Below are 23,299 nucleotides of genomic sequence, written 5' to 3'. Positions count from 1 at the left end.
CAGTGTATTCATGACTGACAGGCTGCTGTCCCATCAATATTCAGACAGAACTTTGGCTGAAGCACCCAATGATGCAACTGAAGTGAAATGTGATCGTACCACTATAAATAAAGCATGTTTCAGGACTGAATAGGCAAAAGATTAAACGGATTTTGAAACACTGTAATGCTCTTTCCTAAAGAATAGAATATGCTCATTATTTCAAATAAAAAATGAACATCAAGTTTGATGAATTCATTCTGGTGCGTTTTGGCTCTTACCTGTCCTCTTTAATGCGGGCCAGCAGGGGCTCCAGCCAGCCCAGTGTACACTCGCAGTGAGCGTCCAGGAAGGTGATGACCTGACCTTTGGTGGCGGCCGCCCCCCTCAACCTGGCTCTGATCAGACCCGAACGCTGCTCCATTCTCAGGATCCTTACGGGCACCTCCAGAGTGCGCACGTAGTTCTCCAGCTTCTTCTTCAGGAAGTCTGAAACGGAACAGCGAGAGTCCACAGAGCTGAAACGGTCAGATAAAACCGTTAAATATGTGAGTCTGGGCTCTAATTCTGACGACTGAAGATGTCTCTAGATTGATGGCTGATTATCCTCTGTATTTTAACTTAATTTATAATAAACTGTTAATTACCTCCATCAAGGAGGTTATGTTTTGATCAGCATTTGTCTATTAGATAGCAAAATTATGCAACAACTACTGGATTGATTACTAATGAGCATAGGGGAAAGATGGGGGAGGGAAGAACCCATTAAATATTGCTTCGGATCCAAGTCAGGATTTTTTTTGTCACTTTCTTCAACATTGCAAGAAAGGGCGGTTATACATTTTTGGCAATTTCTCAAAGAATTATGTGTTAACGTTGATGAAAATATTCAGACATTCAGGGGGTTGGTGTTTTTTCACCTGCTGTGTTGTAACAAATAGGACTGGAAACCTGGCGGAGCAATGAATTCTACTGAGTGCAATTCACATTAACAGATTCAAACCCACAATATTAAAAATGATTTCATTTGCAGCTCCACATGTCAGTTGACTTTTGTTATCACCCGCTTCAAATAGCAAATTCTCATTCCTGTTGTTGCATTTTAAAACAACACTGTATTAGCCGTTTCTTATATTATTCTCATACCATGATAGGTGATCCTCTAAGTCTGTATCAGGGATTTGTCTCCCACACTCTTTACACAGATCGTCAGCCATGACTTTAAAATGAACATCCTGTATCCTTGACAACAGAGTTAAACCTTAGAGTCCGTCAGAGACGAGACGCTGTACATTTTGTGAGCTGCTCATTAGCCACAGCACCTACCTCGCTCGCTGGCATCGTCCACGAGCACGATCTCCATGAGCAAGTGTCTGGGGGAGCGGTTGATGACACTGTGAACGGTCCGCAGCAGGGTACTCCACGCCTCGTTGTGGAAAACAATGACGATGCTGGTGTTGGGCAGGTCGTCTTGGTACACCTTGGTCTTACAGCTGAGAGAACGACAGCCGGAAAAAGGAACATAGTAAAGCAGAACCGAACAAAATTAAGCTTTGATTATCTAATGTCACTCAACAACTGACACGAAGAAAGACACAAGAAACTTAACAACCCACAATATAAAGAAAATATGAGGAAATGTGATTGGGCACCCTCTTAGATTCACTTAAAAAACAACAAAAAGGGTGCTGATCCCAAAGCTTGCACCTTCTGGTTTAGATTAATGCAAATAACAAATGTTATAAAATACAAATTACATTTTGGTCATACATTTCTCATTTAATCCAATTCCTATTTAGAGCTTCTTATATGATTAATATTACTGTAAATTAAAGCTAGGGTTGGTTATCCTGGAGAAGTTAGCTAGAGCAGGCGACACTTTAAAGATACGGGACGTTCAACCCCCTCCCGCTGGCCCTCTCGTCAAAGCTATGCCCCCAAAAAGTGCACTGCCTGACAAACGCTCCAAGCCAACTTTTATGTGACTCACTTGCTAACTTCTAGCCATCGTCTCTGCTTTAGTGCTGCAGTGAATTCACATTTGGTCTGAATGAAATGATGTGTTTATGACAGTCCTGAGGGCCACAGCCAGAGCTTTGTTTCAGACAACTTTCTCTACTGAGCGGGATCAGAAGAGGATTTCAATAATAACTTGATTCAGTGACACCTTATCAATCCTACCTTTAAATATGTTCAAAATGTTTTGAATGTCCAACATTTGTCAATATTTTGGTATTCTTCGAGAATAGTTAATTAGTCATTACAACTAAACTGAACTCATTTGCATTCAATACCTGAACAGAACAATTTGTACCCTTATACTTAAACCTAACCCTCTCTATCCGAACTAAAACTATGGTGTCAGTGTTGAGCAGCAGTCACAGCGGCTCTCTCTGCCTGTAGCTCATTATCCCGTGAGAACAGTATCAGAGTGTATCCTGCTGCTATCCGATGCTGCAATCATGGTATAAAAATCGACATAGCAGATTTAATGACGAACACCTCCAGTAGAAAGTAGAAAAAGTAAAACCGGTGTTGACAGATGTGTCAGCATGCCCTTGGTTTGAAGGGATGTCTGTCAAAACCAGGGAGTGACAAGGTGGTGTGCTGCTCTGGATCGTGGATCATGTTGAATAAGGAATGAGCTGTTTTACAGGAGGGAAAGAGGAGGTGGACGGGTCAGAGCAGCCCGTACGGTGGGAGCATGAAGAGTGCGAGGTGACGGAGGGTGAAAGAAGCCATCAGAGCAGACAGCATTGCTGGTTCACTCCTGTCTATTCAATGTGACAGCGCTGACTGACACAACTGGGCCAGAAGGCTGCCTTCAAGACAACACGTTATCGTCCTTCAGAGGGAACAACTGGCAATTCTGCACGGCTCTGGATTGATCTTACAACACAGCTGGGGACATTTTTTGCTAGACTAAGCTGTGCTCTGTAATTAAGCTGCTGTAATATTTATACTGAGGGAAGAATGAAGATATAATGGAGCAAAAAAAAATTCCTTGGTAATACAGGTTTTCTTTTGCACTATGTAGGCAAAATATTCTGTATATATACACATCCCTGTATTGCAAAACACATCGAGGTGGCGTTTTCTTAATATGGTTCTCGAATGTACCAGTAAAAAAAAAGACATTCTTATTTCCTATGTGACTGGCAGGGCCTTTTGGCATCCACTTAATTAAAGTGCTGCAGAGATCTGGCATTCAGCTGGAATATTTAAACCTGAATCACATGGGTAATGTCTCAGAGAGCGAGAGGAGAACGCCTGTGCATACCAGCAGCCCGAGATGAATGTGCTCATGTTTCACACAAGCGGCTCTCTGGATTTTCATTAAGTGCTCAAGTGGATCTTGAGTGACAGTAAACAAAATCCTTCCTCCATTCAAATGTCAAGCCTTACATACACACTGGATGGATCTGATGGATTCCGTGCTGAAACAGTGCCCATAATTAGAACTGTTTTTTCCCACATTGAACAGTTATTAATACAGATGGAAATTAATTAACTCATTTATATTTTATTAAAACCATCAAAATAATGTTGTCCTGATAGTTTCAAACATTTCATCAGCAGAAACAGCAGCTTGCATCACTGTTTGACAACCTGATGAGACTCTTAAACCCTGCTGCTCGGCTGAGCCATCTAATAAAGTTGTATCAACACTAAAGCAGTTTTTAGTGAACCTGACATACACAAGTCTACAAACATTACGGCATGAAAAGCCCCTAAAAATAAAAGACATAAAAATAATTAAAATGTCAAGCTTTTTCATAAAGAAACCACAGCTCCCTGCGACATGTGATAGGTATTTGAGGTATCAGAGTTTAGAGGCAGTGGAGGACTCGGTGTTTAGCTGCTGTGCTTCACGGATTGGTCATAGCAGTCTTCTCCTACACGATAGGAAGCAACGCTGACAAAAATAAAACTACACTGGCAGAAAAAGGTAAAGAATAAGAGGAAGAAACACAAACAGAACTGTTTTATCACTGGCTTATTTCCTGCAGGAGCATCACTTTGAGCCATTAGGGTGCTTCTTTGCCTTAACAAACCCATTGCAGAGGGGGTTTTTTCCCATAGTTTCCTGCAGAATTTATCATTGTTACCTACAATCTCTGCAATCTCCCTCCAGGAGGCATCTGAGAATATACTCCTTCTTTAATGACATTATTGAGGGGTTATGGAGATGTCTGAGGGGATGACGTATTGGCAGACTCTTGCCCCCAGTTCAATCCATGTTGTGAAAGAAAGTTGGGAGTAGCGCGACCCGAAATGACACCTCGCATCAGAGAATATTGTGTTATTTGGACAGGAACGGCGAGCATAACCTAGCCTTGAAGCCGGTCTGTTGGAAAGAAGACGTGTGTGTGTGTGTGTGTGTGTGTGTGTTAAAAGTGTAAGTCACAACATGCATCTGGAAGACTACCAAGCTTATACGCACCCATCCAACCTCACATCTGGCAGACTCCTGTTGAGTGCGATCATGTCACTGGCCATCAGATTGAACTGGTTAATCTTAAAGAGCTCCTTCATCTTCTCCTGCTCGTTCTTGGGGATGTTCACCGACTTGCCCATCTCGCCTGGACCCTCGTGGCTCCGAGATATCACAGCTGGAACATAACAGAGAATAAAACAGAGGGCATAAGAGGGCAAGTCTAACTTTACATTTTTATTTCTCAGCATATACTTTCGCCAAGGCCCAACATTTCCCTTAAGCCACACCAAATTATGCAAAGATATGCAAATATGCCAGACCATATTCCATACATTGTTTACCTGGGAAATCAGTTAAAACATTGAAAAATTGCAATGTTTAAGATCCTGCATCCTACCACCAAGTTTCATGGTAATCCATCCAGTAGTTTGTGTGTAATGCTGCCAACTAACAGACAAACTAGAAAGGCACCACACAGCCACCAAGGTCCAACAGTCCACTCATAAAACCACATTTAAATTCACTAGATCCAGATTGTTATTTGGATCTGCACCAAATTGCAAAGGGTCATTAATCAGTCACCAAACCATGCATGATTTTTTTTTTATCAATACTTATGAAATATTCTCTGGGAAATCAGTGAGAATTTTGAAAAACCCCATCTCACAATGTTAATGTAATTGAAGAAAAAAAAAATCGTGGATCCACCCCGTTGTGGAGCTGCACCAATATTCAATGGGTTCTTCATTGGTTCATGCCCCACCCCTTCCACAAAAGTGGAAATTGGTTGTAATCCTGCTAACAAACAAACAAACAGACAAAAACGCAACCTCCTTGACAGAGTTAAATAAATCACTTGCAGACTATTTATTTATGGGGAAACAATGTGAGAGTAACTGTTATATAAAAGTCAACTAAAAATGTCATCTCCTTTCTAAATGGGACTAAGAGTAATGAACTGTCTGACCTGGCTCACTCCAGTCTGTGTGTTATTCACTCCATTCTCACCAGCAGAGAAGAGAAGGAGTTATGGTGGGTATTCAAAAACTCTGTAGCAGGCACCACAGATGCAGTGTTTATTATCCGTCTCTCCAGGGGAGTGTAGTAAAGCATGCTGGTTTTATCTCTGTACAATCTGTTAAGTGCTATTCTGCTATAATTGTAAAAAAGGACACAAACATTAGTTTCCACGTCAATGTGTATGTATCAAATGGATATTAGGGTTTTAAGAGCATCAGGATGTGCACATATGAAAAGTACGGTATATTTCCTTTAGGAACACAATAAAAAAAATTTTGATAGTATTCTCACTTGCACTATTAAATCCTGAGAAATGTTACATCTGATGTCACAGATTGTGAAAAAAGCACAAGAGAAATTTCATACAGACAGAGTCGAGGTTCTGCTTAACCTCTACTGGTTCCTGTGGCTTGAGCTGGCTGAGTATTAAGTGGTGCAGGCTGAAGAAAACATTTTAATTTGATATATTATGAGGTTTTGAACTCAGAGATTTGGACAATGTATTAATAGATCAGGTTGTGAGGAAGCAAAATCCTTCCTACAGTTACACGCCCCTGTTGCTTTAGTTAAGTGCCTGCAGAACATCAGCAGTGCTGTTATTGTTGCTGCACTGAGCCAAAGGTAAATAACCTCCTATGGATTTATGACTCTCTCTCTCTCTCTCTCTCTCTATAATAATAATATCTCAGAGCAGAGGCAGAGATTTCAATGAAAAGGGGCCGCACAGTTCACATTAGCTGCGTGGCCCTTAGTTAAGAGGATTCCCTACAACCCCCTCAGAGAGAGATACTGGTGTCAGCCGGACTGGTAACCTTGACAGAGCGTGTTCTTTCTTTTTTTCAAATGGTGCTGCTGACACTCTCCATTTGGACATGTCAAATCGAATGGACAGAGCTCAACAGCTGAGCTGGATGACAATAAGAAGTATCCATCAGAAATATGCTCAGCCTCTAATCTATCAGTCTATACATGTACTGATAAACTTTTCGGGCAACATCTTATACAAAAAAAAAACACAGCAAACCATCAACACTGTACTAAGTCAATTTCAATATATAACTGTCAACAGATCATTTAAAGATTCAAGATTATACATATTTTAAAAGGTTCAGTGTGTAAAATTTAGTGACATCTAGTGGTGAAGTTGCATGTTGCAGCTAAATACCTCTCACCTCACTCTCCCCTTCCAAACATGAAATAGAACCTGTGGTAGCCTAAACAAAATCAAAAAGGTGTTTAATTTGTCCAGCCTTGGCTACTGTAAAAAACACAGCGGCCTCCAGAGAAGACCCGCTCCCAATGTAAATATAAAGTATTTAAATATAAAGGGCCCATTCTAAGGTAAAGAAAAATGTATTATATATTGAAAATAAATAAATAATAAAATAAATAAATCATACAATTTAGATGATTACACATTAGTGAAAAGATCACTATGATGACTTTATATAAAATCTCTGCCAATAGCTCCCTTTCACCTAAATCTTACACACTGGACCTTTGATATATAAAATGGATTACGACTGTATAACATGTGGAACAGTGCTGTCAGATGTGAAACAATCAGAGAGAACACTTAGTGACTTTTGTAGGAGCCAGTCCTCAGGCCTTGAAATAATAAAGCAAACTGTCGTTCCCCATTCAACACAACCTTTCTGGTCTCTTTGTAAAACTTTAACTTTATTTTCAAAAATATCTGACAAATTCATAATTTTTTCGAGCCCAACAAATCCATGTAATGCAGCAAATAGTCAAACATAAATAGGAATAATATGTTGGAACAATAATATAATACATTCTGACCTATCGTCAATTGAAAGTCTGTCAACCTAACGCCAATCTGCATGTCCCAGAAAAACCATGCAGTCACAAGGAGAAGTATATGGAATAATATGATTCACATTAACATAAAAAAAAAAAACTATGGTCTTTTCTTCTTTACCATAAATGTCTCTTCAAAGTAGGGGTTGCTATTGAATTTTGCACAAACATTCTTGTTTCTAGATGATCAGACGGAATGGCTTTGGTGATTCTGAAAATTCTGAATGACAACTATTGGAGGTTTTTCCAGAATTTAGTAAAAACTTTCATGTAGCTCACGAGACAAATTGCGATCACATTAGTTGCTTTCAGACATTGCACTGGACTCCGCAGATCATCCGTATTTTCTCAGGAGGAGAAGGGCTGTATTCGCCGGACCCCCTGGTATAATGTCAGTAGATCCCCTGCTGCGTTCTCACATCAACTTCTCGACGTGAGAACGCAGCAGGGGATCTTCCGCTGGATTCACAGCGAGCGAGTGGGGGGTTGAAACTGCAACCCTGAAACTTAACTAAGATGGTTAACGTTAGCATGCTGATGTTAGCGTTTATTACCAAAGGCCAGAATATCCTCACAGACCCACCAACAACATGGGATTTGTTTTTAAGCCTTTAACTATTCTTTTAAATTATCAGTATATCAAATGTCAGCATATTTATGGTACAGTATGCAGACAGTTATATCATTTCTAAGAAATACATTTTAAAAAATACGACTTATATATTTGATTACCATAAGATACTCACTTTGAAAAATTTAGCTCCTTCATTATGACAATAAATTATAGTTTTTCACCTTCAGCGCTTTCAAAATCGCAAACAGTCAGATTAAATAAAAAAATTAGAAACACTCAAATAAATCTCTGGCCACAAACACTGAGTCAAAAAGCTCTAAACATGACAAACAGTCCAAAAGTCCTGGCCTAGTCCTATAAGGAGGGATTTAGGAATCCTTTACCTTTGTGGGAGGGTGTGGTCAACCTGGTTGCTAGGTATGACACTTACTTTATGTAATGAACATATCTGTTGAAGAGTTTAAAAGATATTTGAAACCCATTAAATGAAAAGGGACAACTGGGTTATGGGACGTTCAATGGGGAATGGGGATCTTTATCGTAACCAGTCTCCCAAAACCACCCGTTTCATGGGAGTTCGATGCTAAACTGCTGAAGTATTTGCTACAAACGAACCTGCTGATGCAGCATTTGCACATGTTTCATGTGGTTCCATTAAGCTCAGTTAACAAAAATAACTGAACATGTTTACACTGTAGCCAAGAACCTGTGTATGTAACATCCTTTCTTTCACATTAACATTAACACATCCCTTCAAACAACTTTCCTTTATTATGTCAAGCTAATGTAAAATCCTAAATAAACATAATGAACAGCAGTGACTGGCCATAAAGTTTAATGTGGCTGAACTGACGGGAGCCGAGTTGTGCTGCTCGAATCAGGAATTTGAGGCAAACATTCTTTCAACTGTCATTATCAACCTGGTGAAGATCAACATCATGGACTCCTGGTCCAAAACTGAGGAAATGGAGGAGAGACCACAAAGCATCAAATCACACCGCAAGCTGAGTTAAGTAATTGTAATTTAAACATGCATGAATCAAAAATTATTGATATTAATATTTACTGAAATTTCTCCATGTAACGCCGATATGACCAGCTTCAGAATTGTGGAGCCTTTTGGCTGATTGCTGGTTAGGCTAACAACCCCTTACTCTGTGTCAGCTGGAGCAGCTATATCTATAAATATATAAATCGCCGACATGCTAATAAACCCAGCACTAACCCACAGGTAGAGAAAAGGCTCTATGGAGCGTTTCAGTGCCTTTCAGCTTATTGTTTTAGTTTAATGCCCACAACGTAAAATTTTAGATTGTCTCATCGCTCACCTCTTTATCACATACGTCATAGATGGCTTTTTTCAGAAAAATGTCCACGAATACACTGATGAACAAACGTAGTCGCTTGCTGAGGAACAGAATAGCATTTTGTAGCTAAAGAGCCAGATTTTTCTTTAAAAAAGGACCAGAAACAGATGAACGCAGTGCAACTGCTGAATGCCAATATGTCCGCTGGCTGTATTATAGTACACTGTGGGCTAACAAGTTTGCCATAACAATTTAATGTTGACATGAGTGATTGTTTAAACCCGATTTGATTGGCTGGTGCCTCAGTTGCTGCATTGAAGATTAAATGCTCAACCTCTGCTGTATGCAGCACAAGCAACGTGACGCAGAAAGCAGTTTGGCAATGCATGACATTATCCCATACAAAGCGAATGAGCAGCATTACGGTTGAAGCCTCCACTAAGTTATAACAATGTTTTTTAAAACATAATCCAGTTCAGCCTCTGATGCGTTTAAAATCATTTTCATTTTAACTAATATAAAATACAAAATAGTGACTTTTGAACCATACAAGCAATAACTGAATAATTATTATTTTGCATAAGCAAACAAAAATGGTTCCATAATGATCAAATTGGGTTGATTGGTTCCAATTAAAAACTGAACATGTGAACCAGTGCCACATTAAGAGTATAGGCTCTTCAGTGTCGGGCAAATGAATAAGATTACACTTTGCAGTGAACTGGCAAAAGAACTGCAACTGCCTGTGAAAGAAAATATTCTCAGCACTCAGTTCATTAATTATATCATCTACTTGGTGAGCAGTGTAACATTAGACTTTTGCATGGTAATAAGTGTCAGTAGCTGGCAGCTCTGCCTCATTCTAACCTTAAAAGCAGCTTAGCAAGCCTCTTAGAAACCTGCTTACTTGAGGGCATGTGAGGAAATGAACTCTGCTAAAGCGATTCTGTGGTTTAGGTCGATCAGCACCACACACACGCACGCACATACTCACACACTGGTGTAAACTTACAAAGGTGAATTAATCCTATCTTCACACAATCAAATAAGAAATAGAGATTTAATACATCACAAAACTCTTTCTGTAGATCTGAAAACTACCAATTTGTATTTTTTACATTGGTCAACTTCATCAAGTTAATGGGATTCATGACAGAGGATGTGAGTATGTATGTAAAACAGTGAGGTGAAAGTGATTAAGTCAACTGCTTAAATTAACACGCATGTCTGATCCTTAACAGAAGGTTGAGTCTACCAGATTAAAGAATGAAACAAAAAGAGGAATTGTCAAATAACCGTCGCTTCACATATAAAGTGGGGTTATCAAATTCTGTAATCCCAGTTTGAGAAGATACTTTTAAGGTCTTTCCATAAGAAGTCTTATAATCTTAAAGAGTTGATAATCTTAAAGAGCTTCCCTGATTTGATATTGCTGCTGAAACCTATTCTTTTGTACATTCAAGTACTTAGAAAACTAAATCAAGAGCTCAATTTCAGGATGGAAATTGGAATTTTTGATATTTTGATAACATTAACATCATGGCCCTTTTGGAAAAAGACTGCAGAAAAATGCATTCAGAGTGAGATCTCACTTCACTGCAAAACACACTCCACGTGGTTTGCTCAGTAGGTAGTCTTTAATCCTGTATTTATTCCTGATTAAGTTCTCATTATGTCGTTAAAGAAATTACCACTTAAAAGTTAAAACACACCAAACACTGTTTTTTTTTTAATAGTGATAGGTCTCTGTGTAGAAATCAGTACACTTTTAAAATGTATTTGAAGAGACAAGTTTGTTACATATCACATCAGTTGGGCTGTCTATTAAAAGTATAATCGTGTCTGTGTTTATTTTTGTTAAATTACTTATCAACCTTCACTCACAACTACATAATCACAAAGTGATACTGTTACCCTGGCAAAAAACATGCCATGAGGAAGAAATATGTCTTTCAAGTTTTCTGTGCAGTATATACAGAAACACAATGTTGTTTGTAGTGTTTGTAGTAAACCAAAAAAGCTTTATACTGTTTCAAAGAGATACAATTTCTGAAGGCGATGTTTTACTAACTCCCTTTAATATATCACAAATGGAAAATCAATGCAAAACATCACCAACCAATTACATTGCATGAATGACTGCAAAAGCCCTTGAATACAAAAATGAATATTCAAACTCCCTCTCAGAGAAGTTTGGAAAAAAAAAAATCAACTCACTGTAAACGTCTTCATTTTCAAGGGAAAACATGACAATGGAAAAACGCCACAAGCAACATTAAAGCTAAAAAGGGACAGGGAATGGAACAGTGTCCCAGTCTGTATCTCATAATGGACTCCTTATACCTTTAAGTCTACATCACATCTACGAATGAAAGGTGGCGCAGAGCTGATGTGGACTCACCTCGGAGGGCAGGGAGCAGCGAGCGGTCTTTCCTGTCATCGCACTTGTTACACTCGCTGAAGTAGAGCAGCAGGAACACGTCCACCAGCACCCACACAAGAGAGGTGGTCAACACCACCTTGCAGTAGACGAACCGCCGCATCACCTCCCCGGGAAGTCGGCCAGGCAGCCAAACAGGGAGGGTCGCAGCGAGCGCTCAGGAGCACTCAGTCTGCGGAGGAGATGTTTGAACTCGGGAGACAGGCTGAGAAAGAGAGCAGGGTGGAGGAGACATCCTACAGGGGAGACAGAGACAGAACTCATGATAAATATTTTAGCCATGATGATAAATGTCATCATGAAGCTGTAATGATATAAATCAATAATCTTACAAAGAAATGTGATGTCAGCAAAGTCTGTGAGAACTAAAGTCGATCAATATTTGCCTCTCGTAAAAGTGATTAGGAATCGCCTTCAGACTTCACTTTATGCATTTCATGGCTGTGGATCATAAGAGATTACTTAGTCTGTTTCCAGATCTTTAATTCACTTTTTATTAGCGCAATGTGACATTACACAAAGGGTGAATAAATAACAGACTTATTGTCTGCACATTAAAATATACAGACAACTACTTTGATGCAGTGTTGTTTATACAGCCAACCAGGGATTAGGTTTCATGTATATCAAAAGAACTTTGTACTGTGCTTGTCTACATGTGAGGAATGTGGAGAAAACATCACCCAGAAAGAGGTAGATAAGTAATAGGATAAAACAACCACGTATACATTATAGTACAATCTGTGTTGGATTTTTAAGGCAAACGGAAAAATCGATTTGTGAGAAAAAAAATACGGGGTTGTTATTAAGACTAATTTTGATCTGATTTGGCAAATTTTATATCAGCTAGAAGTGACGTGAGATGTTTGATACCAACATTGGAAATTCCTCCGATACAGCTAAAAATGCAGAGTCGGGCATTGGCCAGTACTCAAATCTATGTACCGATGCAATACCACATCTTTAAAGTATATTAGTTACACCCAGATAAAACTGCATGTTTATTTTCCTGGAAATCACTTCTTCACGCTCCAAAACAACAATAATGCCACAGGCAAGTTCTGTTTTTAGAGTAAAGAAGAGAGATTTCTGCAAGTGTAGCATTAGCCAGAGCTCGTTAAATAGTCAGCTATTGGGTAATATTTCATACTGGAAGGTCTCACAAGTAAAATGTGACGTTTACTGTATGCAACACTCAGTTTTGAGGGGTGGCTTGTGTATTCTTATATTTATTTGTATTCTTTTTCAGTTATGACTGTAAAACAAGATAAGTTCTATGGCATGCATTAGTTAGTAGCATAGTAGTAAATGCACTGGTATAAGATTGGTACTCTGTATCAGCCGATACCCAAAGTCCAGGTATTGGTATCCGGATGTGAAAAATGGTATTGGATCATCTCTAGATGTGACAAATCCATATTAAACAACATTGATTTGTCAGTGTCATGATAGTTATGTCATAATCGCAGCTGGAAAACTAGAAAACACACAGAAATCCCTGATGTTAAATCACACAATAATCGTAGAGCACAGAATAACAACTGGTATCTGTTTCGGAAATCAATATCAGCAGATGATACAGAAATCATTGGTCGATATTGAGTTGAGGTATCAGAATCATATTAGGAGGCGAAAACACGGATTGCTGTGTCCCTAGTTTTGAAAATGTGCGCTAAGCAGGACAGTTTAAAAATAAACCTGTCAGTGTTCTTTGATGAAGACGCAGAACTTTATAATGAGGACGGTGTACTGGAAGTCACATCCAGCCTTCCACCACGGACTGACCCCAGACCCTCCATTTGAAAGGATGAGTGACTGCTCATTTTCCCTTAAAAGACTTATCGCACTTCATCTGTGTTGCTCAAATCTGAGGAGCTTTCATACCAGAGGCAATTTCTGGAAATGAGATGTCTCATTGGCATATGGCTCGCAATATTTCTGATAAAACAACAACTACATCGTTTTCTAACTGACTGTCTAACTGAATATCTACTTGACCAAAATCATAGGCTTTTGTTGACTGAGGCTTATGAAAGTATAATGACAAAGGAATGGGAATTCAGCCAAAGATAATAAAATACACAAATAGACAGAAGAATTTTAGTCACTGATTACAGAAAGGAAATGCCACAATATAAATAACACAGTAGTGAATTAAGTAAAAGAGAAATATCAGGTTCACAGCTTCATTTTAACCTAAGATGTTGTGGTACCTCACATACAGGAAGGCCGGTGCTGCCTCAATGCATGTGTGAATAGTAACTAACATTACCCTTTACTTTAAAAACTACTAGAGTGCCCACAGCAACTCCTGTGGGGAACCTGACAGATTTCTTTATCTTTCTCCTGCAGTATGGTAATGATTTTGCACTCCACTACACACACACACACACACACACACACACACACACACACAAACTCCTCTCCGCTCGCTGTCTAAATGTCCATCACAGGCTCTGACACCACTGCCCGGGGCTATCTCTTATCTCATTCACAAACAAGGCAGCATCTGTCCAGCTGCATCAGGAGCTTCAGCCTCAGATCACAGCACAGTGGGTTCCAGTGGATTCACACACCATTTATAGACTTCTAACCCCAAGTATATGGACGCAACCTAGGCTTCCCAGTGTAATCAACAAATTGGTCTAAGTAAAAGTCCAAATGTGTGTGTCGAATATAACCTGCATGCACATCGCAGATCATTCACGACTATGTTTCATGGGGTCTTTGGCATCTCTAACATCTTCTTAGGTCAGTCAGTAACTGAGACATGTTTGGGTTTCGCTACAACCACTGGGTTTGCCCAACACCTGGGTCAATAAGCCCAACCAACCGCACAGATGAAGTTTTTCTATCTGTTCAGCACTGCTCTGTAGGTCTCTCCTGCTTTCACAAGCTACTTTTACCTGCTTCTTGAAGTGACAGTTAATTGTGTTGTTAACAACAGTCTTAGTTGGAAATGCCTGGTGCAGTGCGATGGGCTAAATAAAGTATCCCTCAGCCGTTTAACAGGAGTGCAACAACTGCAAGCAATTACCAGACTGTTAAGTGCTGTTTCGCAGGAAGTACTCACCTCAAATCCACACTTGACACTGAAACCATGACTGCAACATGTGAAGAAAACATATGACGACAAAGCTGAAGATCAAGTTATTAAATCGGGGATGGTGTGCGCTCCTTTACCTCCTCCACAATCATCAACTTTCTCAAAAGCAGCCAAGACAAACCATAGTAGTCTGCTGCTGACCGTTGCCGGATAAACTGTGGTTTAAGTGCCTTGCATAGGGGTACATCAAGGCCAGGATAAGAGAGATCATCCGCATTCAGACCTGTTCAGTTAGGGATTCCAACCAGCAGTCCTCCAATCACACACCACCTGCGTCTCTATTGTGACAAGCAGCAAATAGAGCTCTGTATCGAATATCAATACCTTCTGATTGCTGAACAAATTGTGTCTGTGGCAGCAGGTGTTGAAAACGGACAAGACCTGAAAACTGGCATGAAATGGTAAATACAGATTTTTTTGCATATTTTATGAAGAAAAATGTATAATCTAAATATTAAAAAGTATTGTTATGGTACCAGTGCAGACGTTTAAGAAGCTATCATGTTGGCACAAGGAGGCCCTATTGAAAAATGCAAATCTATATACCCAGCCCTACCAGGAACAGCATGTGATTATAGAGCTTATCCCAGTAAGCCCATTAGGCCATTGACTGAAGCTTCGAACCAAAACAACACAAAATACGTAGCTCTGCTAAGACAAAACACCAACACAAACAGAAAATACAAAACATTACAATTAATACTCTCAATGTGGCGACTTTGAAGACGTGGGATCAGTATCTTTACTGCAAAAAATTACAGATCTAATCAAATGTAATACATAGGTCTTAAAAACAAATAGTTAGAATAATTTGTAAGGAAGATTCTTTGCGTTAATTCAAATTAACGCAAACTCACCTTGTCTTGATGAGCAGCTTGGTCTTTATTTGAGTTGTATTCAACTAGACAGGGGACGTGTGTGTAAAGCAGCCTCCTCAAGGTTATAGGAGCCTTGTTTTAACCAAGTATGTCATGACTAACACAACTTCCACTTCAAGCCTTAAGCATTTTGTGTGAGTTATTCCCCCAAGCTGCTGAAGTTCTACTGAAACAACAGTGAGATCTACATTGGTTGCATGGATTGTAATGATGACGACACAGTTTGCACATCACACGGCGAAGTGAGGAAACAACCTCCCCTTTATGGTATGGACCAGAAATAACTGTATGGAGGACACTAGCTCCGGGGCAGTGCCATTAATGTGCATTCGGGCTGAAATCAATGTGGCATTATCGACAGAAATAAAACACAGTTATGAACCCGGCGCATGGAAATGTCCATTTCTAAAGCCATTCCCCCCTCAGCATCGCGATGGGGATGTTGTTGTGATGTGGGCTCTGATGGAAGGTGTGGTGCGGCATGAGGGACACTCTGCTCTTACCTATGTCACCGATGCCTCTCGTCCTCTCAGACAACGTGTTGAGCGCAGACCACAAACCCCGGGTACGATCTCCGGTGGCTGAAATACAACCCCCCACCCCCACCTCCCTCACCGTCTCACTACGACACTTAAGTAGTCACGGTCCATGTCGGTGCACAGTAGTGGTCCAACCGCAGTCCACCCGCTGCCCGCTGTCCGTCTCATGGCACCTGTTCGGACTCCTTCGCGCCGTGTGTGGAGCCGCAGCGGAGCCGGAGGACAGTCTCCATGAGGAACACACGGTCCCTCACCGTGCACCGGGTTTAACGTCTCCACGCACCTGTTCTCCCTCTGGATGCTGGAGCGGGGAGGAGGCGCAATCTAACCTCCGCTCAGACCCACCTGGTAGTGTGGCGGTCCTCCTCTCTGATTGGCTGAGAGAGACGTCCGTCATCGTGTGCCTCTGGAGAGGAGCGTCACTGGCGTTTAATGAAGGCGCTGTGCTGTGTGTGTGTGTGTGTGTGTGTGTGTGTGTGTGTGTGTGTGTGTGTGTGTGTGTGTGTGTGTGTGTGTGTGTGTGTGTGTGTGCGTGCAATCTGCTGCAACAGTCCTGCAATTAATATGAAGTGTGTGATTAATATACTTATCTATCCATCTATTTAGTGTGTGTGTGTGTGTGTGTTGCTTTTATAGTAGAATATGGAACTAATACTACTATTAATAATACTGTTCTATCTATCTATCTATCTATCTATCTATCTATCTATCTATCTATAACATCCATCTATCTATCTATAACATCCATCTATCCATCTATCCATCTATCAATCTATCTATTTGGATTTTTACATTTTGCATATATATTTTGTTTTTCATTTAGCTTAGGTTAATGCAGTAACAATAACACATATGACCCATCTGCAAGGACGGGACAGGGCATAATCTAAATAAAAAATCGATATTGATAATTTCCTTTATAAATGTCACATTATTATTTCTTTTAATTCTAAAGGATAATTTTAGGTCCTGAGTGAAGGTGGTGTTTTTTAACATGACAAACAATGTTGGAGTTTGTTTCAACTTTATTAACAGCAGGAAGGATGTGGCTTGAAGTCCACATGGACATCAGCACACTGGTAACATCAACAGCTAAAATGACTGCATGTGTGTCTATAGGTGAATTGACAGTGTATCCTACAACATCATGGATATTTTGAGGCCTTTATTGAATCCTGTTGAATAATGCTGCCATCTGCTGCTCCTGATGAGAGACCCTCAGTGTTGCATCGTTGCATTGGCCTCTGGGCAATGTAGTAGATCAAATCTGAGCTCAGCATTTGATACACTCATGTTGCCTGGCAGTCAGAACAAAAACACTGTGACCACATTAGATTCAAATCCTCCACTAGATGTCAGTCTAGTCTTACAGAGAGATGTCATGGCTTTGAGCAGCAGCAGTAAAATGAGTATGAAAAAACCTTTCATGAGTGATGAACTGCCACTACTTACAATACATTCTTTAGAAATTAGAACATTTTACTAATTGTGACAAAATGATCACCAGCAAGGTAAACAGCCTTTGTTTTTCCTGTTAACTTGTTGTTTAGGTTGAAATATCTTCAATGATAACATGTCATCAAAAAAGACATGTTTTTATCATTATGTGACGACTAATGCTGTCAAGTTGTCATTTGTTACAATACCTACAAACAGATGACTAAATGGTAGATGGCTGGGTGGGAAGCCAGGTTAGGTAGGTAGGTTATAGATGGGTAGGTAGGTAGGTTATAGGTAGGTAGTTAGGGTAGGTAGGTTATAGATAGATAGATAGATAGATAGATAGATAGATAGATAGATAGATAGATAGATAGATAGATAGATAGATGGGTGGGTGAGTGTATATAAGTTGATTAATTGATTGATTGATTGATTTTTTTAACAGAGAGGTGCTTATTTCAAGTTCATTTTTGATTAGTGGTATTTTGTAACATATCAATCTGCCGCATATTAAAAATATTATTATTATTAGTAGTAGTAGTAGTAGTAGTAGTAGTAGCAGTAGTAGTAGTATTTCATAAACAAGAAGACTGTTTCGTAGAGTCTACCCTATAATACACATCTCTGATCCAGTAGCAACATAAAATCACACTTCACATTAATTGCGGGGCTGTTGCAGCAGGTTGCACACACTCACACGCACGCACGCACGCACGCACGCACACTGTACTGAATATAAACATGTGCTGACACGCACGCAGTCTGGTCGGGTGGTGGCGCTCTTGCAGTGTCTGTCCTGTCACTCGCAGGTAGAGTCAGGCTGTTAAACAGCGGGTTGGTGGATTCACTCCGCTGTGGAACTGGCAGCAGAACAGATGAAACCTCCAGTAATGCGATGCCACAGCAGCTTGTTGAACTCCAGTCGGGCTCTGCTTGATGTGACGGAACTTTCTCTTCATCATCCTCCTCCTCCTCCTCCTCCTTCTCAGCATCAGCATCACTTCTGACTTGATGACTATTTCTCTGGGCTTGTTGTCTGCCCGCGCGTCTTTCTCCTCGGGTCTGCACTGAAAGTTTGATTTCAAAACAAAGAGAAGAAAAGATGAACAGCACGGGGTTCAACCAGACGCAGGGCGCACTGTTCAACAAGACGGAGGAGTTATTCTGCTGCAACTTTTCCTCCGTGGTGACTGATAATGGCTTCGTGGCCGCGGCGCCGGACGAGAGGAGCCTCTTCATCATGAGGGTGGTCCAGATCGCCGTCATGTGCGTCCTGTCCCTCACCGTGGTCTTTGGCATATTCTTCCTGGGCTGCAACCTCCTCATAAAGTCCGAGGGGATGATCAACTTCTTGGTCACGGACAGGAGACCCTCCAAAGAGACCGAGGCCGTCATTGTCGGAGCTTATTGACTGACGAGGTGGATCTCGATGGATGGAGAGATGTTGGAGACTAATCTGCCTCTTTTCACATTGGTGCGTCAGTCGCCATGTAAGAGGCAGCTGAACCCCGCAGGGTTAGGGTGGCTTTTTTAACGCCAACAGACTCATGCATCTCCAAGAGGTATAGTGCGTTTTCAGCCTCTTTGTGTTTATAAAGTATTCAACCAAGCACTGTTGTATAATTTCAGTAGATGGAGCACAATCTGTCCAAGCAGCGTCCTTTGTCATGTCAGTGGCAAAGTCCTTTTTCACCTGCTGCTTATTTCTTCCCTCTCATGTTGCTAAAGCAATGGAGAATTTAATGTGTAGGGTGTTTATGTATGTTGTATGGGTTTTTGCATACAACCTGCAACATATAAATTACTGTTTCTCTCTGGACTTCCTGGTGATAACTGTATGAGTGTATGAGCGTGGGCGATGGAGGAAGCCCAACATGCCGTGTATCGTGTAAATTGGAATAAATTCACTATGTAATTAAAGTTTTTCTCTATTTCTTACCATGAAGCCTTCACCATACCCTGTGCCAAAGTCATTCATTTAAAATAAAAACTAAAAGAGCTACTTAAACCAGTTATTTCTATGTTTTGATTGTATTATAGCAAGTATAAAATATATTTTAACAAAATAGAATTAACTCTATTGATCCTGATAAATTGGCATGTTATGAGCATCTATTTAAACTGAGACCTTCTCTGTGGCATAAGGAGCAGCGAGTGCGTGAAGAAATGACTCCACACAAGATATTCTCCTCTCAGTCATTACTTTCATTTGCTTTTTCTATTTATAGCCACGAGGTAAATGTCAATTCAATTTAAACAGCTAAATTTGTTTTCCTTTGGTATAAGCTGCTCAAAAGGTTATCAAAATATTCCACATTAAGATTTCAAATGAAAAAAAAAAGCAATATCTTCATCGTCATCTGTGGGCATTCAGTGTCTGGGTCAGAATCGGATCAGAGCAGCGTTTTACATCCTTTCCCCCCCTCTCCCATCCAAGCATCTGTTGTGCTCTGCTCCCAGCTAACCTGGATGCCGACTCCCCAGGGTGAAGCCCACAGCTTCAGAAATGACGTGTCTTGTCAACCCTGGAAAGGATGAAGCCACCAGGCAATATGCTGCTGTCTGATTGCCCACCTGTGCTTCGCATGCACAGCTGAGTAGGTTGAATCGACTTACTTTTTTTTTATGTGAAACGTCCTTCAACCCCGAGTTTTGCTCGGTGCGGCCTTTTTCTGTCTGCTGATGGACGACTGGTAGCTTGTCAAGACTGACGCACCAGCCACTGCGTGAGGCCACAGACATGCTGCATGTCCTCATGTTGGATTTGGAGAAATAGTTTACAAATATTGTTCAAATGCTTTGTAAACTTCAACATAATGTGATATTCGGTGTGTAGAGGCTAGAAGCAGCTGGTCAAATTGAAGGAGGCACACAAAATGTTAATGCATCCATCCTAATTAGATTATTTCTGTTTTATGGGTGGGACAGACCTTTCAGATAGAGCCTACATGTGACAATTATGTACAATATAATCCAGTAAAGTGACAAAGCACGTTACATTTGTAAAGATTAAAGATTTTAGATGGTTGAAGCCACGGGTTTTCATTAGATTGCACTGTCTTGTAAGCTGTTTCCTATTGATGGTTACAGGGGAAATATGTGCACCACAAAACATGACAGCTTCAAAAATTGCTGCGTTTCTATCAACGACTTTCTGACACAGTCTCCACCAAAACTCATTGTTACAATGTGAACGCCGTGTTTATAGGATGTCTTGTTTTTTTTTTCAATCACTTTTTTTTCTTTCCTTGTTCAAAACAAAAACCCACGAGAGACTTTTCATTTCACATGTATCAGAACAGATTAACAATGGCTATTTAAACTGATTCTAGTACACAGAAAATCACTCTGAATAAAATTACACTTCTATATCAAAATCTTGCCGCTGCATAAGCGGACACATGTTGTTTACTAATGACGAAACATATAAATAGATGTTTGCTTAACTTCTCCTCAGGCAGAACTCTGATACATTAAAGTAACATATTAACACTGTAACCATCAATGTAACATTTCATGTCATTAGGGAGATATGGATTTTGTTCAGCGGGTAGAAAAAACAAATCATTCCCAGCTTTCTAAAAAAACAAAATAAAACTTGAACTGTTAAATTATCACTAATCATATTGATGAAAATTTGAAGTGAGCTTAGAAGAAGTAACAATTTTAAAGCAATAAACCAGGAAGAATTAGTCTCTCTACGTCATGACAGGAGTTTCTCGCTGTTTTGTGTGATTGCTTTCATTAGTGAGTGCTGGGAATAGCTCGCAGGAAAGTGTTGTGACACTTTAATATCCAGCAGAGAACAATCTTCTCTGTCTGCAGCTGAACCATCGTTTGCTCGTCCCGCACATTCAGACTGGATTCTCATAAATTTTAGAGCGATATTGGAGAAATTGGAGATTAAAGTTTATAAGGCAAAAGCTGCATCATAAAAGCAGTTCTGTGGGACTCTTTCTAGAATATTAGTTTCTCGACTGTGACTCAAGGCTCAGAGAGATTTAGGAAATGGCAAAAGTAGTCGTCTATACGTCTGGCAACAAATAGGTAGTACACTGCAGGGCTTACCAGAACCTCCTCCTCAGATATTAAGGACTGTGCTGGTAGTTTTACGCAGCGTAAAATAAAAGCACAAAACAAAAAAGAATGATTCACATTTTCATCAGGTACCTGCAGTCTGGTTAAACATATATATATATATATATATATGTATATATTTATAGCACAGGTAAAAACAGTATCAGCTTACTTCGTCCCATGTCTACTATATGTGAGCTATGTCCCACTGTCACAGCATCTGCGGGGTGTTGATTGTGAGCTAAAAGAGGCTCCAGGTCCCTGCAGCTCGCTCTCGTGTGATCGGGTGGCGAGTAGAGGTCCAGTCAATGAACTGGATTGCGACTCAAAGCTCCAAATAGCAGCAAGGCAGCCGCAACCATCGTCCCTGTTTATACTCCTATTGTCTCACAGCATCCATTCATTCTCCTGTTCTTATGTGGTGGGAGATACATAACCAATAATGTGGTATACTACTTATTTGCGGTCGTTTAATCTAAACTTTGGACTGCACTTTATCTCTTTTCATGAAAATAATATTTGATGCACACATATATTATAAGCGGGAGCTACTTTTTTGAAGGTCACCAAAAAGATTTTATATTAAAACTTAAATGGCGTCTGTGAAAAGCAAACATTACCATCCACAGTGTCCCCTCTTCAGTCTGAACCACGCTGTTGGCGACGTCATGTGGCATCTAGATTCTCCGACAACATGGAAGTCAAGCTGTGATAAATCCATGCAGAATGGTCAGACTGATTGTGGAGAATGATTCCATCGCATGGCATCTCTAATTCCAGTTATATGATGAGTCATGGCTCTGTTGTTACCGCTGATTGTTTCACACTCAGATATCAAAGGGATTTAACATCTGAACAATCCTGCTTCTAACACTTTACTGTAATCTGTCTGTGTTGGCGCGTGTGTGTGTGTGTGTGTGTGTGTGTGTGTGTGTGTGTGTGTGTGTGTGTGTATTTAAATCACTATATTTCATTTCATTCTGGGTTTTGGTTTAGTATAGTTAGGGTAAAGCTGTAATAATAACTGTAAGTCAAGTCATTCGATAAACCCATTGCACGTCGCTTGCCGAGTACTAAACAGTAGAAAGATAAATTAAAGCTGGGCTCAAATTTTCTTCTGTCATTCTACAAGACATAGCAATTGTACCTTTCCTGGTTGATTAATATGTCGTGTGCCATATTTCATTGCATTGAAAGATATAAAAGTTGTCACTATGTTAACTTCCAAATGTCCTAAAAAACCACTGTGATTGTTTTGGCATCTGATGAGCCTTTAAAACATTTTCTGTTTCCCCAGTTGGATCATAGTCCTGAAGAAAACGCCTCACCAACGCTGTGCTGAACCGGAGAGATGTTCCTCAGTGAACAATTAATCAGTGAACGCACTGAAGCATCCAGCAACCTAAAGATCTAGGAGCCAGTTGTAACAGTTCTTCATAGGTTTAAATTTACCCACCAATATTATAACATCAGCGTTAAAGGATTTTTAAAAGATTACACAACATTATTATTATTATTATTATTATTATTATTATTATTATTAATAGTATTAGTGACTCTTAGATATTTACACTATGGAATATGGTAAACAAATACACATGCTGAAAGATTTGAAAATTGCATTCCCACCAAAATATAAAAATGTACCTCAAATTACAAAATGTTAGTCCAAGAACTAAG

At 40.0% G+C, this 23,299-nt stretch overlaps 2 protein-coding genes across 6 annotated transcripts in view; one reads left to right on the top strand and one right to left on the bottom strand.

The window, feature by feature from the left end:
- galnt13 (UDP-N-acetyl-alpha-D-galactosamine:polypeptide N-acetylgalactosaminyltransferase 13) overlaps positions 1–16,470 on the bottom strand; it is a 39,619-nt gene extending 23,149 nt beyond the window's left edge. For 3 of the 5 annotated variants that reach the window (XM_035175442.2, XM_035175441.2, XM_035175443.2), the window contains exons 1-5: positions 16,067–16,470; positions 11,541–11,815; positions 4,424–4,592; positions 1,306–1,472; positions 261–468 (exon numbers count right to left, since the gene is read on the bottom strand). In XM_035175442.2, the coding sequence (XP_035031333.1) occupies positions 261–468; positions 1,306–1,472; positions 4,424–4,592; positions 11,541–11,682 (686 nt within the window). In that variant the 5' untranslated portion in view covers positions 11,683–11,815; positions 16,067–16,470. The remainder of the gene's footprint in view (positions 1–260; positions 469–1,305; positions 1,473–4,423; positions 4,593–11,540; positions 11,816–16,066) is intronic. The other 2 variants (XR_004698215.2, XM_035175444.2) reach the window with 1 other exon arrangement.
- Positions 16,471–18,317: 1,847 nt separating this feature from the next.
- Positions 18,318–19,462, top strand: rprma (reprimo, TP53 dependent G2 arrest mediator candidate a). The gene has a single exon (XM_035174919.2). The coding sequence runs from the start codon at positions 18,645–18,647 to the stop codon at positions 18,951–18,953; it is 309 nt and encodes a 102-aa protein (XP_035030810.1). The 5' UTR covers positions 18,318–18,644; the 3' UTR covers positions 18,954–19,462.
- The last annotated feature ends 3,837 nt before the right edge of the window (positions 19,463–23,299 follow it).

This window comes from Hippoglossus stenolepis, chromosome 13, assembly GCF_022539355.2.
Source record: "Hippoglossus stenolepis isolate QCI-W04-F060 chromosome 13, HSTE1.2, whole genome shotgun sequence".
NCBI lineage: Eukaryota > Metazoa > Chordata > Actinopteri > Pleuronectiformes > Pleuronectidae > Hippoglossus > Hippoglossus stenolepis.
This window is presented reverse-complemented; position numbering and strand designations above follow the sequence as displayed.

Excerpts from the sequence above, each read along its gene's own strand:
- rprma (XM_035174919.2), top strand. The coding sequence starts at position 18,645 with ATGAACAGCACGGGGTTCAACCAGACGCAGGGCGCACTGTTCAACAAG.